The sequence below is a fragment of the Rhinichthys klamathensis genome, unplaced genomic scaffold (genome assembly GCF_029890125.1).
Source record: "Rhinichthys klamathensis goyatoka isolate OS25496 unplaced genomic scaffold, OSU_Roscu_1.1 h1tg000567l_1, whole genome shotgun sequence".
Lineage (NCBI taxonomy): Eukaryota > Metazoa > Chordata > Actinopteri > Cypriniformes > Leuciscidae > Rhinichthys > Rhinichthys klamathensis.
Window position 1 is genome coordinate 1234761 of NW_026607033.1, and position 19668 is coordinate 1254428.

At 35.1% G+C, this 19668-nt stretch overlaps 1 protein-coding gene across 2 annotated transcripts in view; it reads left to right on the top strand.

Annotated features, from left to right (window-relative positions):
• cemip (cell migration inducing hyaluronidase 1) overlaps nucleotides 1-19668 on the top strand; it is a 130598-nt gene that overhangs the window by 56540 nt on the left and 54390 nt on the right. For both annotated transcript variants that reach the window (XM_056239589.1, XM_056239590.1), the window contains exons 2-8: nucleotides 2122-2219; nucleotides 6842-6979; nucleotides 9917-10055; nucleotides 11716-11952; nucleotides 12338-12517; nucleotides 15526-15596; nucleotides 15718-15813. In XM_056239589.1, coding sequence (XP_056095564.1) covers nucleotides 2165-2219; nucleotides 6842-6979; nucleotides 9917-10055; nucleotides 11716-11952; nucleotides 12338-12517; nucleotides 15526-15596; nucleotides 15718-15813 — 916 coding nt within the window. In that variant the 5' untranslated portion in view covers nucleotides 2122-2164. The remainder of the gene's footprint in view (nucleotides 1-2121; nucleotides 2220-6841; nucleotides 6980-9916; nucleotides 10056-11715; nucleotides 11953-12337; nucleotides 12518-15525; nucleotides 15597-15717; nucleotides 15814-19668) is intronic.

Consider the following 19668-nt stretch of genomic DNA (forward strand, 5'->3'; position numbering starts at 1 on the left):
CAGTCTTCAGTGTCACATGATCCTTCATAAACATTCTAATATTCTGATTTGATACTCAAGAAACATTTTGCTGCTTAAATTGTTTGTGGAAAGCCCTGAAACATTTGTTTCAGGATTCTTTGATGGACAGAAAGTTCAAAACAACAGGATTTATTTGCTTTTTTTTCCTTTTTTTTACATTTATAAATGTCTTTACTGTTACTTTTGATCAATTTAATGCATCCTTTCTACATAAAAGTATTAATTTCTATAAAATTAATTAAAGTTGTATTGTTTTGTTTGGGTTTTATCCATAATGACCTCTGTTCTCTCTTGCAGGTCTCATGTGAAGTGTCTCATATCTCGGATCTAAAGGGAAAGGCTGTGTGTTTGGCCCGACGATGCGGCTCCTGTTGCACCAAGTCGACATCTGATCGTAGAATAAATGACCCTGTGGATCATACTGAAGATTCAAATAAACTTCCACCCCATCCACCACAGGCTTGTGTTTTCATTTTTCACCCTGTTATTGCCAGCGTCGTCGCAGGCATTGCTGTGAGACACATTATATTTCCTGCTGTGCTATCAGACGCGCTCTAATCTTAAAGGAATAGTGCACCCAAAAAAATGAAACTTCTTTCATCATCCACTCACCCTCTTGTTGCTGAAAACACATCATTTTTTCCTTATTCAGTGGAACACAAAAGGAACAAAATGTCTGTTCTTTTCCATACAATGGGAAGATGGTCTGTCAAGCAACCTAAAAAAGACGAATACGCACCATAAAAGCATTATTAAAAGAGCCCATATGCCATATTCCAAGTCTTCTGAAGTCACATGAAAGCTTTGTATGGGAAACAGACTGAAATTGAAGTCGTCGTCCATGTGTATGTAAGGAAAAAAGGACGTTGGGTCAGTAAATGAAATATACTGTATGGCTGGTTATCAAGTCAAACTGTCGTCTTGCTGGTTTACTCACTCTTACACAACTGTAACAGACTGTCACATCACATGCTGACATGCAGTGCAATTTAAAAAAATATATACAACCAGACAAACAATCTTTGGAATATTTCCACAATCCTTTGCACAGACCCCAATGGGAAAGGATTGTGATGCTAATATGACGAGAAGTTGGCAGTTGTAGACCATTATCCCTCAATATATAACAAAGACAGCAATAGATTCTCAAGCTACACTGATCCGATGTATAACAGTGCAGACTTGACACATTGGACAGGTCATGATGCAACTGTTACTTTGGGACAACGAAGCCATCATGCCTCGGGCGGATTGGCAGTGCTAATAAACATCCCGACATAATAATTCCAGCTCAGAATATCAAATACAGAGGAGATAAAAACAGTAATAACAGTTGATTTCGGCTGATTTTGCAGCCTTAGAAACGGCTTTTATGTGCAGGAAAACATTTTACCTTCGAAAATGACATAGTTTAGTCAAAGGAAGCATTGTCATGTCTCTTTCCTTGTCATATAATTGGTTTGTCAAGCATAGCTGGAGTCTGCAATACCGAAACCAGGATACAGGATCCCGTGGCGTGTATGTCTATATCGGTTATGTAACTTCTTTATATAACTGCATTTAAACAAGCACACTATTATTAGCGAGTCAGTACCTGAGCCCTCGGCCCCTCTGAGCCTTTGATCCTTTATGGAGGTTCAAGTCATATTGCTGGTGCTCTTGTAATCTCTTTGAAAATAACCACGTAACCTTCAGATCTCACAAGTTTCAAAGGAATGCAAAACTGGGGTCCTCCACTACTTTCAGATTCTGGCAAACTGACAAAATCGTTCGCCCGTTTCTATGGCAACGCCGCACACGCTCAATGACATTTTTTCACTTCAACTGGTCATAGTGCCATGTATGCCCAGAATAAATAAGCATGTTGAAGGTGATGTGTGTAAAAAACAATTTGGTGGTGAAAATACTCAGATCACTGCTAAAAATATATTGTGAGACTTTTGTAGGTTGATTCACCCTGTAAAATGTGAATAATTCAACTCTTTCAGAACATCTGTTTTGCCGACCGACTTTGCAATTACATTTGTTGGGATTGATGGAACAGAAATTACACGCTTTATCTTTACTAATTATTTTGTTTTTTTGTATTTTGTGTTGTAGGTGAGGTGCCTTTACACTCTGGACCAAACCAACAATACTGAAAATGAAGATCTGTGTTGCTTTTATTGTAGTAGCTGTTCTTCACATTGCTCAGGCTGGTGAGTTTCTGTCTTTCGTGCTCTGATGTATCAGTTTTGTTGCAAAGTGCTTTGATAGTATGAATTTTTAAATAAAATAATAATATATTTTTTAAAGAAGTAATAAACAAAAAGGGGTAATATAAGAAGACATTTCTTATCTTTAAAATACAAGAGTCCATAGTACTTTGTAAGCATTCTTTGAATAACATAAAATATCAAATAAAATAAAAGATTGAATTCAATTAAAAATATCAAATATAATGGGTAAGGAATTCCTTTTTTATTTTTGAAATGCAAGAGTTCATTGCACTTTGAAAGCATATAGTCAACTTTTAATAAAATTAAATAATGAGTAAAAATAAATAAAATAAAAAATAATATAATAAGGAATTCCTTTTTTATCTTTAAAATACAAGAGTTCATCATACTTTGAAAGCATGACGTGTACTTTGAATAAAATGGAACAAAATATTTAAAAAAAACAATCAAATAAAAAAGATAATAAATAAGCATAAAGGATATATTTCGGACATATAACATAAGCAGCAACATTTAATATATTTTGTTTTAGCATTGCTTGCAATTTCTCTCCCCCAATATTTTTAATTGCCCTTTCTAACTATCATCCTTCTGTTTTCTGCTGTCCTCTTAACTTCACTTTGTATTGTGACATTGCCTGATGTTCAGTATCAGAGATTATAGCATGTAGCCATCCAACATATACCGACGTCCTTTCAGTCTTAACTTAATCCGTCCGACAGAGAGAGACCCCATGACTCAGAGTCTTGTTACAGAACAAGGCTCTTGGATTTAGTTTTTCAAACGCACAGAAGCCCTTTGAGACTTTTTGCACAGTTTTTCATTCTAATCCAGCAAACTCTTAACTCGGTTTTCAGCCAAGACTCAACAGTACAATCCATGTCTTTACAGGCCTGCAAATGTAGCGCATTTCTGCTCCTTTCAACAGCAATAGCTTCACTGTAATTTAACAAACCAAAGCCGCATGCTTTAAGACCTTGTAGTTGGAAACATGATTTGCAATTATGAAAAAGCAGCATGGCCTTCTACATTGAAAGTCAAATGAATATATTCTACAGTAGATGGTCATAATGCCCAAATCTGTACGAAAACATGTTTTTATGTGCATTTAGAGTGGGATCATTCTTTTGGGTCTGTGCATGGTATTTCCAGCACTGCTCTCGTCTGCCTGTGGATTCCTCTGGGGGAAATCTGCATTTGAAGAGCTTTTTGTTGACGAAACACAAAGCGTGATGGCTTTCCGCAATTTTGTTTTGCGGTATTTGTTCTGTATATGGTAAAAGCTGGCGATGAGATTAATGTATCACTGCAGGACAGCTAGTTAGTGGTCACATAAAAGCGTTTGTTTGAAATGACAGGCTGCTGTGTTTTCTTTGATTTTCTCCTTCTCTGAGAGCTGAGCCCAGGATGAATAGGATCATTTATTAAAGGCACGCTTTATCTAATAGTTCCTTTGTTGTTCTTTCATTGCCTGTCCCTTTAGCTAGCTATCTTTTGTGTTTTATATAAAAGAGAATAGTTCATATTTTGCAAAATGGGCTTTTACGTGTGTATCCTTATTGTGATGTTTATATTTTTGAGGTGTGGTTTTTAAACTTAGTAAACTGCCTTTGAAAACAAGACATTGCAACAAGTTTGCCCAAAAAATCTATCAGAGATGTTCAACAAATTAAGATAAATGTTGAATAGAAGTACTTTCAAATGATTTAATACCAAAATGTTGTGGAGTATTTGAGCATTGTGTATGGTTGTTATAGAATTTGTCATTTGTGTTTGTTTTTAAAGGGTTCGTTTATCCAAAAATGACGATTATCCCATAACTATAACTCACCCACAAGCCATCCTCCTAGTGTATATCTTTTTTCTTATTTCAGCAGAATACAATCTGAGTTATGTTGAAAAATATCCTGGCTCTAGCTTTATAATGGGAGTGAATAGTAACTGAGATTTTCAAGCCTAAAAGCATCTATCCATCATTAAAAATAATCCATATGGCTCCAGGGGGTCTATAAAGGCCTTCTGAAGTGAAGTGATGGGTTTACAACTTTATAAACTAGGTGAGAGTAGACGCCTTTAGCGGTTCAAACAAATAGGGCTGGGCAACACACTCAAGCACCGCCAACAATTCTCTTTAAACATTCTCGTTTTAGACTTCTAATTCATGACCGGTATTTTGTTTTGCTCTAAACTCTGCGCTTCCGCGTTTGTCAATACGTCATGCGTCGGGTCAGAGGTCACTCTTCCGTCGGAGCTCGACTCGTGTACGGAAGCCAGTGATTCTAGTTTATAAAGTTGGAAATATGGATATTTATCACTACAGAAGGCCTTTATTAACCCCCTGGAGCTGTATAGATTTTTGGGCTTCAAAATCTCAGTTACTATTCAATCCCATTATAAAGCTTGGAAGAGCCAGGAAATTTTGGTAACACTTTACTTGAATGGGGTGTGCCTAAGACTGACATAACACCTTCATAATCATGACATGACATGACATATGTCATCATGAATATGAAGGAGGTTTCATGCATGTTTATGGCAACTGTCATTAAGTGTCATTCGCTCAATTATGACATTTTTAATGCAAATATGACATTGTTTGAGATGTCTTTGTTATGACACCTTGACATAAACCAATATATCATAACCTGTCAGTGTCTTTGTCATGACAACTTGACATAAACCAATACATCATAACCTGCAGTGTCTTTGTCATGACAACTTGACATTACTAAGACAATACAACCTGTCATAAATATGTCATAAACATGACATAGCCGATTAATTATCAAACTTAACAAACCACTTAGCTTTATGGGTTAACATTACATTAAACTGTCAGGTGGTTGGTTTTGACATTGGCTAAGTCATGTTTATGACATATTTATGACAGGTTGTGTTGTCTTAGTAAGGTCAAGTTGTCATTACCAAGACACTGATAGGTTATGATGTATTGGTTTATGTCAAGTTGTCATAACAAAGACATCTCAAACAATTTCATATTTGCATTCAAAATGTCATAATTGAGCGAATGACAGTTGTCATAAACATGCATAAAACCTCCTTCATAATTCATGACATGTGTCATGTCATTATTATGAAGGTGTTATGTCAGTCTTATGCACACCCCTTCAAGTAAAGTGTTACCGATATTTTTTAATATAACTCCGATTGTGTTTTGCTGAAAGAAGAAAGTCATATACACCTAGGATGGCTTGTGGGTGAGTAAATTATGGGATAATTTTCATTTTTGGGTGAACTATCCCTTAAAGTATATCTGTTTAGCATTATTTTATTTTATTCCAGGTTCAGTTTTTAGTAATTTTAGTACTTAAACTAACTTAATTCAGTTATTTTCCAAGGCAACTTTTCCACAATAAAATTCAGTTTTATTTGATATAGCTATACATTTTATGTTATTTAAGCTTTATTTAATATCAAAAATGTTTAATAGTGTTGTTATTGTTAATTAAATAAACTAAAACTAATTTAATTCCATTTGTAAATCCAATGTAAGCGTATTTATTTATATAAATTGTTTTATTTTGAGAATAAACTGTATACTCAGCAAATGCCAACAATTTTTGTCTATTTTTATTTCTTCTGAATGTGTGGAGAAAAACAAAGTTGAAACCTAAATGAACCTAGCTGACACCCCAAAGTCTCCTGTGCCACGAAAGAGCCATAAACCTTTCCTCTGGGTGATTATTACTGTCATTATTTTTGTTGCATGACTTTTTGTAACACAGAAAGAAATGCATTAGAAAGCTCAGTGAAGCCCTTTACTCTCCTTTCAAAGCAGAGATATGGAAATGCTCATGATGAAAGTTCTCAGCTGCTCTGGTTCTCGAGATGTACCGTGTGTATTCAAATCAAGTGCGTGGCTTTTCAGAGGTTTTTACAGCATTAAAGGAAAGAATGAGGCTCTTTTAATATGGGATGACACTTAAAAGTCTAACTGCAGTCAGAAACATCCGCCTGCGGTTGAACCGCTGACTTCCTTTTATCAACTGAGTAATATCAGATTAATTTAAGGGTTATCATGGTCAATTTTTAGTCTAGACATCTCAGATATATAGGTCATACATATTGACATCTTAAAAGCTTTGTTTCATTTAAAGTTTGTTTCCTTGCAACATCATATATTTGTGGCACTTTTTTGACATTTTGAACCTTTTGAGTTTTGAAAGTTATGGTATGTTTTCATTAAGCTTTTGAAAAGAAATCTCATTATATATAGAGCCCTTTAAAGGTTGTAGTGAAAATGTGATTTCTGAACATGTAGTGTAACTTGGGTAACACTTTACTTTGCAACTTTGCAACTATGTCATTAGAGACATGTCTGCTTAATATCTTGATATTTTGATGCTCCCCAACAGACATTCTACTTACTATAAGTAACTTTGCAAGTGCATGTCACCTTGTTCTACTTACCTGAACCCTGACCTAACAGTCTCAAATGAGAGTTAATTGATATGTAGTTTCACAGTTACTTATAGTTAGTAGAATGTCTAAAATGGACTATGGAAATAAAGTGTAGCCATATTGTGAGTTCTTTTGTGTGACTTATTTACTATTAATTACAATGTCTATATATTTTCCAGTTTGTCCAGATAAGCTGCCTGGTCTACAACCCTGGACCCCCGGTCACAATGAAGCCCACAGAGTCACCATCGGCTACGGTCGCAAAGTCGTCCTCACCTCCTCTGCGACCGTCCATTCCATCGAGATCCTCAACGGAGGTAAAGCTTCCTAATAAAACCTCTTTCAAACTTCTCCGCAGCATTAAAGTGCCACAAAGATTTACATCCTTCACGATGAAGGCAAAACTTGACATGAGCTGTGACAGGCTTAAATCAAAACACATTTCAGATGTATCGCCCTGAGCCTGTGATATTCTGGAGGTTGATGGGGAAATTCCATCACATTCCCTGCCAGCAAACATTCACTGCAAAAATGGATTTCTTACTGTTTTTCTGTAAAATAGCTAAACATTCTTAAGTCAAGATACATTTACTTGAGAGGCAAAATCATGAGATTGAAAGCCTATAACAATTATCCAAATTAAGTGAATTTTTGCTTGAAACAAGAACAAACATCTGTCAATGGGGTCAGAAAAATAAACTTAAAGGCAGGGTAGGTGATTTGTTCCAGAAATAATTTTTGTGATGCTGGTTGAAAGTCTCTTTACATCCTGATAACAATCACTAAGTTAAGTGGTCTAAATGTATTATATGTATAATGTCTGCGGAAGGGGACCATAAAATGTTCCTTCAATCATTGCATTCGTCCGAATGGTACAGGTCAGTGCTCTTTAAGTTGTTCATGTTCATTATTATTGTAATGTTAAGTGCTTTGAGACAGGTAGTTTAACGGCGTCTTTCGTCTCGTGATGCTTTGCAGACTCTGTTAGAAGGCTTGGCTTTGGAGACGCCCTGAAGGGAGGGTGGAATCTCATGCATTCAAAGCTAACTTGCCTACCCTTACCTTTAATTCAAAGAAGTTTCATTCAACAAGTTTAATTCAACATATGAAGAGTTCAGATGCAAAAGCCTCTAAGTGCCATTTGAAATTTTCTTCTAGAATGATCATTTTTATCAAGCTTGTATATTTAAGTTCAGTAATTTCACTTAAATGACAATTAATAGGTAATCTTCATTGCCATTTAAGTGGAATTACTGAACTTTAATATACAGGCTTGATAAAAATGATCATTCTAGAAGAAAATTTCAAATGGCACTTAGAGGCTTTTGCATCTGAACTCTTCATATTTTTTCTGGTCACCGTGATTTTGCCAAGAAAGACATGTTCTGGATCAGCATATTTTGTTGATTCTGGAACATAATTTCTGTCCAATAATTTAGTCCTAACCCTATCCACACCCCTAAACCCTACCAAGAACATGTTGTACTTAGTGAAATAACATTTACCATTTTTAATTTTAAGGTTAAACTCACTTAATTTTTATACATTACAAAACTTAATATCTTCAGTTATTTTGTCTCAACACTGTAAAAGCTAAATTTCTGTCTTAAATTTTTAAGTACAATCAACTTGGATGTCTTAGTCGTTTCGACTTAAATTACATTAAACTAACTTTAAAAATGAGTTGAATCTAGTATAACATAAAAAAGTTGAAAATTGCTTAACTTATTTTAATGAGTTCAAGCAATGTGTTTCAGAACATATGTTTCCATCATTTATTAATCATATAATTTTTACAGTGAAGTAAATGTATCTAAATTTAATATTTAGATATTTCCAGCTTACAAAATTGTTCTAAGAATATTTTAATATGTTCCCACTTAGTTATAAAAAAAATTATGTTTTCGTCTAGTTTTGTAAACGTTTTAAAAACTTTTTTCTTGGTCATTCGAATATTATTATTATTTTTTATATTGCAAACATTATGGGAATGTTACTTTTGAATGTTCCCTAAACGTTTTGAAATATGTAGTAACATCCAGGTAAAAACATTCCATAACTGATCTGTAAATAATATTTTTGTGCTAACATTTTAAGAACATAATTATTATAGAATAATGTAAAAACAATGTATTCACAATAATGTGAATAATGTAAAAACAAAAATGTCTAAATCCATTGCAATATTAAATAGAATAAAACATATTTTGAATGAAAAGTCATTATATATATTGTGTTGTTCACTCATAGTTCCATACATTACTTATTGTGTGGAGGTGTGGGGTCATACATATAAAACTAATACAAATTAAATATGTTACAAAAGAAAGCAATAAGGATTGTAAAACGGGCAGACTATTATGAACCAACAAATAGATTATTTATTAATTTACTAGCTTTAAAATTTGTTGATTTAGTTGACCTTTATACTGCACAGACCATGTATAAAGTTTATAAGAATTTACTTCCAAATTGTGTTCAGAGGCTGTTCGAAAGAGAAAGTCAGTATAAGCTAAGAGGAATGTATATGTTTAAAAAAGTAAGAGCAAGAACTAACACAAAAAATAGATACATATCTGTTAAAGGAGTAAACCTATGGAATAATTGTGTCAAGGAATTAAAATTGTGTAATTCACTCTGTAATTTTAAAAAAATGTTTAAAAACAAGGTGATAAATATTTATAAAACTCAATATGATTAATTTGTTTACGTTATATGTTAACTATTGAAATAATGTCTGAGATGTGTACCTTTGTAATCATGTATGAACATCTTGGAAATGTTCTTATGTAAAATGTACGTTTATTTTGAAAAGTTAAATCCAGAGAGAAAAGTGCCGCTAATTGCGTAATTATGTACAAAAGGTGGGCATAATAAGCATAGGCTTCAGCCAACACCTTTTTTTTGGTTGTTATGCATGTATGTATATCTGTATAATGATTGAAAATAAAATTTAATTGAATTGAATTGAACATTAATAAAGATAACTTTGAATGAACATTCTATTAATGTTACTGGCATAATGTTTGTCCATAACTTTGAGAGAACCTTGCCAGAACATTAGCTTAAATTCAATGTTCCCTGTCAGCTGTGTCTGTACTAGAAATCAAGTCAAACATACAGAGTAAGACATTTTTTGCAGTGTTTGTTTACTTTTAGAACTAGAATTGGAGTTGGAAAATATCCTGCATGCTCATTGGTTGAAAATCAGTGGTGAGAGATCAGGATTGACTTGATTATTTTGCTCTTTTTAGGGAAGCTTGTGATAGCCGATTCCAATCGACCCATTATTCTGCGGGCTAGGCACATCCTCATCGGGAACAAGGGCGAACTTCACATCGGCAGTCCAGAATGCCCTTACAAAGGCAACCTCACCATCTCTCTCTTTGGCAGGTATGAATATAATCTTTGAAAAATCATCAGACTCCTGCAGCCTTCATAAGGGCACTTACAGAGTAAAGAAAGTTTTGGAGGAGAATTTTAACGGATAGAAATGTGTTAGATCTGTTTTGAGCCCCATACACATATTGTATCATAATTGATACATACATTTCTAAGCCCTCTAAATTATCAATGTGATTGCATGACTTTGTTGAAACTCTGTTGCACACAATCTACTACATGCCTTCTGTCATCTGTTTATACTTTTTTAGCATAATTGTAAAAATTGCCATGATTTAGGTTGTTGGTACACATGTATTTATTTGCTGTAAAATCTTTACTGTTTTTTATACAGTAATATTTCAAGATGAACACTTACTGGACTGAAATAATTTAGGTTTACTTTTTTTTTACTAATTTTTACTAATTTTTTGAAAAATCTAAATATAATACATAATACATATAATGCTTTTGATGCATTATATGTTTTGCCCTCCACAATAAAAACTACAGAACTTTGATAATATATCTAAGCATTTAAGATAGTCTGACCTATAAAATCTTCAAACTTAAAGGAGAACTCCGGCGCAAAATGAACCTTTGGTCTAATTACACATTGTTACCTAGTCAACCGTTATCTGAGATTTGTTTTCATGATTATCGAATGTAAATAGTTTTATCTCTAAAAACAGTTTAGCCTATAAAGCTAGTATAATGCTAGTATATTGGGCATAGTGTAATGACAAATAAAAATCGCTTGTTAATACCACTAACAAGGCTGAAAATAGCCCCACACTAACACGGTAGCATAATGAGGGTCCCTACCTTCAAACCGAAGCATTGAGAACTTTGTAAGTGTACAGACAGTTTAATAAGAAGATATTTTAAACATACAGTCAACTTCGCGTATACAGACAGGAGCCATCTTTGAAATACAGCCTTTACCAGTCGATCTACGAACGCCGATCCAAGCCTGCTGTTCGCGCTCACCTTATCACAACTTATAGCTCGTTCACATTCTCACCAGCGCACTTGGATCGGCGTTCGTAGATCAACTGGTAAAGGCTGTATTTCAAAGATGGCTTCTGCCTGTATACGCGAAGTTGACTGTATGTTTAAAATATCTTCTTATTAAACTGTCTGTACACTTACAAAGTTCTCAATGCTTCGGTTTGAAGGTAGGGACCCTCATTATGCTACCGTGTTAGTGTGGGTCTATTTTCAGCCTTGTTAGTGGTATTAACAAGCGATTTTTATTTGTCATTACACTATGCCCAATATACTAGCGTTATACTAGCTTTATAGGCTAAACTGTTTTTAGAGATAAAACTATTTACATTCGATAATCATGAAAACAAATCTCAGATAACGGTTGACTAGGTAACAATGTGTAATTAGACCAAAGGTTCATTTTGCGCCGGAGTTCTCCTTTAAAGGCTTTGTAAACTTTCAGATAAACTTTAATTTTCTAGTTAAAATTACAGTTATATAAATTTCTTTAAAATTCAGTGCCCTTTCATTTTACTTTCTAAAATTACAAATCCGAATCGCAACTGGAACTGAATTGGAATTTAAAAGGCATTCTCAATTCAATTCTGAATCACGCACAACCCTACATGAGACAATCTGATTAGTTGTATTTTTTCTTCTTATTCTTCTTGTTTTCAAAAAGGTCTGATGACAGCGAGGTTGAACACAGTTATTTTGGCCGCAAATACATTGGCGTTGGAACTGGAGGAACCTTAGAAATTCACTCAGGAAAGAAGCTGTCATGGACGTTCCTGAGCAAAACCCTCCATCCTGGGCAGGGTAATGAGAACAGTTACCATTTCGAGAGGAGCTGGGGAAACAGAGGCATCCTCATTCACGTCATTAACCCCAAGACTGGAGAGGTGCTTCACTCTGATAGGTCAGTGAGACATGATTCTACATGAAGTTTATTTTTAATAAATGCGTTTTTGCTTCTTGATGGATTAGGGGTTGTTACTTCAGTACATCATGTAAAACCAACTAACTGATGGTTTTAATGTGTAGTTGGAATTAAAACAGTAATTACAAATCGACTGTCAAAACAAACAGCGCATCCAAGTTGGCTTCATTGCAGGCAATTGATCAGCAACTATTATTCATTGCAGAAATGAGCATCTGTTATTGAATCACAGATTTCAAAACAATCATTCATGCTCAGTATGCTTACTGGCTTCTGTAACGTTCCTTGACTGGTCTATGATTAATCTTTGTGACCCACTTTTACGTTTGTGTGTGTGTGTGTGTGTGTGTGTGTGTGTTTGTAGGTTTGACACATATAGAAGCAAGGACGAGAGCAGGCGGCTGGCCCAGTATGTAGACAAGGTGGAAACTGGGCAGATCTTGGCCATGGTGGTTAATGATGAAGGATCCAACAACCTGGAGGATCTGGCTAAAAAGGCTCTCACTAAGCTTGGTAGCCGGCACTTCCATCGACTTGGCTTCCGGTAATATGACTCGTTTCCAACTTACCAATACTTGCTTATCCATGACAAGTCTAGAGTTCTCTTCAGCATTAGTTGGACACTGAATTTAGGGTAGTCTGATTTAGTCGAGTATGCATGTGTCAATCAGCCTGAATGCATTCACATCTTCCTCTTTACATCGCTAGTCTGAGATCAGTGAAATACAGTATGTTTCTTGAAATGGCATCTAAATCAGTGGCAAATCCTGCAGTTCTATCTTTCTGCACACGGTTTGGTGCCAACTCTAATAGGAGACTAGAGAACGGTTTTATGGAGCGTTTGATGGAAATGCATAAAACATGCCTTAAGGGTGTGGATATAATAATAATAGTAATAATAATAATAATACTTTTTACTGTAATAGCACCTTTTACACATAAGATGCAACTCAAAGTGTTTTATAGCCTGGAATATAAAAGGGTTTAAAAAGGCCATATTATGCCTTTTTACAAAGCCTTGATTTTGTTTTTAGGGTCTACTAGAATAGGTCTTCATGTTTGAATGTTAAAAAATCACATTATTTTTCATATATTTTACATTGTTGCAGCACCTCTCTTCCCAGTCTGTCAGTAACACTCTGTTTAGTTCTGGGTTGCGTTTCTCAAAAGTATCGTGAGCTAAGTTGATCGTAGAGACCATTGGTGGCAATGGCTCTATGATCTACTTAGGCTGATGATGCTTTTGGGAAACACAGCCCTGGTCTCTATGAAGCCGCTCCTTCCAAAAAGCGCAATGTGCTCTGATTGGTCAGCAGGATGAGTGTGTTGTGATTGGCCAACCGCTGGTTCAGGTGTGTTTGATTAGAGTTGGAACTGAATTCTGCAGGATGGTCCATCTCCAGGAACAGGGTTTGTGCAGCCTTTTCAGTTTATGGAATATAAATTGCATGAATTTATGAAGTCATTACTAGAAAATTACTAGAACGAATCCTATAATATTGCAAATGGGCTGCAGATCGTTATGCATTAGGAATGAAAAAATACAAAGAAATGTATAGCTGTATACTCTTTCTGAATGTCTTGTTTAATTTTTGCTCTGATTGGTTAGCAGGATGAGTGTGTTGTGATTGGTCAACCGCTTCCAGTGTGTTTAAAAAATGTCACACCCCTTACCATAACCATGAGTTTCATCACACTCAACCAGGCCTCGCCCATTTATTTTGAGTATGGAATTATTTACTTGAGGAATATTTTGACGTGAACGTTCCCGGAAGAAGTCTCAAGACTACAGTGGCGGCGTTTCAGGGAGTTCAGAAACAGTGCTTACTGAGGTAGAGAATAGCTCCCTTTGGAGTGACTTTGTGCTTTGTAACTTTGCAGACCTTTTTTCATGCTCAAACAGCAACATTAAGAAATGTAAAAGGCATAATAGTTCCTCTTTAATAAAAAAGGAAAACAAACAAAAAAAGAGCAACAAGCTAAGTCAATTTGAAATAATGCAGATTCTTTTTTTCTGCACAAAGGGTTGTGTGTTTTTTATCCTAAAAAGCATGCATCGATGGCACACCATGCAAATCTATACCAGAGTAAAGTATATAATACGGGCAGCTAACTAATTCTAATCGCATACTGTTTAGGATGGATAATAATGAATTGGGTGATTGGCTGGTTCAGGTGTGTTTGATTAGAGTTGGAACTGAATTCTGCAGGATGGTCCATCTCCAAGAACAGGGTTTGTGCAGCCTTTTCAGTTTATGGAATATAAATTGCATGAATTTATGAAGTCATTACTAGAAAATTACTAGAACGAATCCTATGATATTGTAAATGGGCTGCAGATCGTTATGCATTAGGAATGAAAAAATCCAAAGAAATTTATAGCTGTATACTCTTTCTGAATGTCTTGTTTAATTTTTCTTTCTCCTATGGAATTGTAGGAGAAACAAAGCTTATATTTAAATGGAACCGAGAACTCCATTATGTCTCATAAACTATGAAACGGCAACCTCTGAGCAAATTTGTTTTTTTCTGGGATGGATAAAATAACATTGTTGTTTACATGAGTGAAGCTGTGCTGTGAGAATAATATCAGCATAGCTGTGACAGATAACAACTTTGGAGTAATTAAAATGTTTAATGAAAAACCAGGATACAAATACAGAAATGGTTCTACATGTGATTGTTTTCCACACACAAATCTAATCACATCAGGAAAAATAGCTCAGGACAGAGGCCTTTTATATATGCATTTTACATCTGCAAAATGGTTATGTTCACACTGAACATGAATTTGGCCATCCTGATTAAAGATTGCATGTCTTTTCTTTTCCCTCTCCAGCCTCTAAACTCAAAAATCATTATAATTGCGTGCTTGCTTCCTTAGATATGAAAATGATGGAGGTCAGTACATTGGCACAATGCAGGTTTATTTGCTACTAAATGCCTTCCTACAAAGCTCTGAGTATCTTTCAAAAATTGCCACTTATATGCTGAGTTTGCATACTTGTATAACGTATTCTGGCCTTAGTCCTCATAATTAGTTTATTATATGCATAATGCATAAATACATTGCATACATATAATATGAAAATAAAATAAACGAAAAACATTTCTTGTTTAAAAAACTATGGGGTAGGGTCAGCTTAAGAGTGTCTACCAGTGTTATTTTAGTATATCAGAAAATTGGACTTTGGTTTGTGGTGACATTTCCTCCTGAAATCTCTGCATCGTCACATGTCGTGGTCGTCGTATGCACAGAGAGCACTCCTGCTGGACAGATGGTGCAGCAACACCTCTTTGGCCCGTCAGTCTGGTCTAGCTGAAGCAAATTGTGCTGGTGATGGTGTCAGTCAGGCTGTTTATCTCATAATGGAGCAGGGGCTGATGGGAAACTCTGGCGTTATAATTACCCAGTTCTCTCTGAGAAGCACGAGCCGCCTATCACATCTTAAGTCAACATTTGTCTAGGAGGGACAACTTATTCATGGCCAACTTCTCAGACTTATTTATCCCTCATTCGTCCTTTTCTCCCGTGTGTGTGTGTGTCTGCAGGCATCCGTGGAGTTTTATTACAGTCAAGGGGGACGCCTCCACAGCGGTCGAGGATCATGCTGTCTATCAGGGTGAGCCTCTTTTGCCCACTTCTTTGCTCAGCGATGAAAAGCAAACAGCAGCACATAAACAAAATATCTTGAAGGCGAGCCGTTTGTCTCTTCTGATGCTGGTGTGTGTTTGTGTGTTCAGGAACCAAGGCTTCGTCTGAGGCCAGGAGCTCTCGGGTGTTTCACTCAGGTTACGGAGAGCATTTCACCATCACCACCATCAGTCAGTGGGTTCAAGGTACAAACACACCTCTCCACCTCTGCAAAACACACACCCATGATTCATTTTTCAGGTCCAGGTTGGTTCATGGCGGTTTGGTGTTGGTCAAATAATTCACTCAAATTTTAAAATGTTTTCATCATTTACTCACCCTCATGTTATATTCGTTCTTCACAAAAGGAGAAGTTAATAGGGGCTGTTAAGCTTTGAAAGCAGCATAAGCAGAAAAGCTGCATAAAAGTATCATAAATCGATGTGCTACTGAATGTTTCAAGTCTTATGAAATCATGATATCTTAATATAAATGAGGAACAGATAAAAATGTAATAAAGTCAATTAAAAATGATTTTTTTTGTATGTGAACTTTAATGTCAGGATTTTTTTTATGTTTTTTTAAAAGAAATGAATCATATTTTTAAGCAAGGATGCTAAAGACATTTATAGTGTTACAAAGATTTATATTTCAACTAAATGCTGTTCTTTTGAACTTTCAATTCATCAAAAAAAATCCTGTTACATGCCAAATTCTAAATTTGTTTATATTCTATTGCGTAGATATAAAAGCAGCTCAAAATCAAAAAAGAAAAAATGAAGATCCGCACACAAAAAGCTCACATAAATTTATTGACAAGAGGGCACAAATAAAGTCCAAAAGGTGGGGATTGGATTATAGCGGATGGTCATATGCAGCGGTTGCGTTAACTGAAAATGTTCCACCATTTACTGAATTTTGAGAAGATTGACTGACCCTTTCCATCATTTTGACCGATTAAATGTCTAATGCGTTTCTCTAGAAACATTCCCACTGTAAAAGATACTAGTAAGAAAAAAGGGGGGAAAGACAATTTAAAGTGTCCCTGTGAAAACAGATGAGAGAAGATTTGAGGAGAGAGAAATGACTCAAATGTTATTGCTCATTAAAGAGTCTCTTTCACATTGTTAGAGCAGAAAAGGCCAAGAACCTACTGGTTGGTAAAAAAAAACCCAAAAAACTCTTGCAGAACAAGAGTTATTTTCCCTGCAATAGAAGATGTCAGTGTCACATTAAAAATACCAAGTGCTACAGTATTTTACAGATGGATAAAAATAGAACTTGACAGAAAATGTTCAAACCAGTACGTCAGAGTAAAGGATAATGATTATTTGTAGTGCAACCTCTTGTCAGATGGACTACTTTTATGGTGATTTCATGTTGAGATTTTGCTCTTTTTCCAGCATGGCTGTATAAATCACACTCCACTTTTGATGCATGGAATAAAAAACGCTCAGATGTTCTAACATCTCCCATTGTGTTTCCTAGAAGAATGAATAATACAGGGTTAGAATGACATGGATATAGGTTGAAGTATTCCTTCAACTAGTGAATCTTGTAGACCAGTATGGTGTTTCTTGATGTCCTGCTGGTTAACCTAGTTCTGGTGACCAGCTGTGCCAGTCTTTCCAGCAGGGCATTATAAAACCTTATCAAAAGTGAAAGTTAAGACATTTATAATGTTACAAAAGTTATCTATTTCAAATAAAGTAAGATTTTTGAACTTTCTATTCATCAAATAATCTTGAAAAAGAAAAAAATATGAATCAGTACAACTTGTTTTAACATTGATAATAATAAGAAATGTTTCTTGAGCAGAAAATCAGGATATTAAAATGATTTCGGAAGAATCATGTGACACCGAAGACTTGAGTAATGAGATGACTTGGAAAAGGTGTCCCAATCACCCTGAATTCACCCTAGATTAAATAATGCTGCTAAAATGAATCTTGTAAGAGTGTTCCATAATATGAATGGTGATCTGAAATGCCATATTTGGTTCACCTCCACCTCTCATATCTTGATCTCAGTAAAAAGATCTTCCAATATCCCATAGTTCTCGATGCTGTTAAATAATATCCGTGTGGCGTCTGTCTGTCCGCCCCCAAGTCCCAGCAGCTTAATTTCCCAGCCCACCACTTACACCTGTACATCCTCAACCAGTCCAAATGAACATCCCCATTTAGAAGATGCCATCTGTTTGTTCATCACCAAAGTGATAATTTAGTTAACAAGTGTGCAAGATCGTATTATGGGCAGAGAATGAACTCATTTAGATGTAGAATTAAAGTTCTGCCATGTGATTACAGCGCACAGATGGGGAAAAGTGGGCACAATTTATTCTGGAATTCCAGGAACAAGGTTTGGGCCCATGAAATCAAAATAAGAGCTTTGTGTTTTTTACCTTAGATATCACTGATATTGCTCTCCTAAAAGTTGAGTTTTACTGTATATACACAACCGTTCTAAAGTTTGGGGTCGGTTAGAACATTTTTTACGTTTATGAAAGAAGTCTCTTATGCTTATTAAGGGTGCATTTATTTGGTCAAAAATACAGTAAAATCAGCAATATTGTGAAAAATGATTACAATTTAAATGAACTGTTTTCCATTTTAATATATTTTAAAATGTAATTTATTCTTGTGATGCAAAGCTGAATTTTTAGCATCATTATTCCAGTCTTCAGTGTCACATGATCCTTCAGATATCATTTTAATATGCTGATTTGTGGTGGAAACTGTGATACATTTTTTTTCAGGATTGGAAGTTCAAAAGAACAGCATTTATTTGAGCATTTATTTATTTATAAATGTCTTTACTGTCCCTTGAATTATCAAGTTGAATGCTTCCTTGGTGAATAAAAGTATAATTTTTTTTCAAATGTCAAATTAATTTCTGACCCGGACTTTTGAATGGTAGTGTATGCATTTTTCTTCTGGCAATGGATCAAAAATCTTGATGACTTATCTTGCACTCAACTAAAGGCTACTGACAAGCTCTTCTGCCCCAACTTCCTGCTTCAATAGGAAATACGCCAACACAGGAAAGTCGTTCTCATCAAACCATTTTATGGGGTCTTTAATGGTCATTTGTAAAAATTTAATTTGAAGAATAATTGGTATATATATATGTTTTTTGTATATATTTCCTATTGAAAAAGGAAGTATATTCCAATATTTTATTCATGACTTTGAAAAATATATATATATATTTTTTTTTTACAGTATATATATATATTTTTCAAAGTCATGAATAAAATATTGGAATACGTTTTACAATAAAATGCTATTTTAATCGTTCTTCTTCAAAATGTCACATTTGATTCGGTGTATTACTTTCCGTTTCTTTGTAATTATTTGCGACATTTACTAGCAGCTTCTGAGTGAAAATTATATCAGAGTAAATCCTACGCCATTTTTTTCCTTAGTTTATGGGACATGAAGAACTTTCTTTTTTAAAAGAAAGAAACTTGTAGCCTTTAATTTACATCACAGCCATGATCTGCTTTCTCATTCTTGAGAACATTGGACAAAAAATATGTGACAACTTGTTTTGCCAACTTTTAGGAGTACCAAAGCATATTGATTAACCTCAAAGCTAAAAGGCATGAACAAAAATCCACAAAACATTGTGCGTAACACATTTTTTAAGTGACAGTACACTCACCTAACCATGAGAGTGATTTTGCAAGTCATTGGTAATTTATACAATACACACTTCAGTTTGACACCAATTCACTTTCCCCATGTTAATATACACTGTAAATTTTCCACCACACTCTTGGAGTGGATTCTGAGAGCTCTTTTGCATTGGAGGGCTCTTTATAATTTGTTGTAGCTCCTAATCATTTTCAAGCATTCCCCGAACAGCGTGAACACTTGAGATTTCTGCCCTGATCATAGTGGAGAGCGAAGGAGGAACGTCTTTTCTATTGCATGGCATAGGTGTCTTTTTTTTTGTCTTTGGTTTGATTTGAATGCAATGCAACCAAAGTAGGCTGAATTCCCTGTAGGTTTGGCAGTGCAGACGGCAAAACAGGGAGGGAGAACTGTAATTATCTC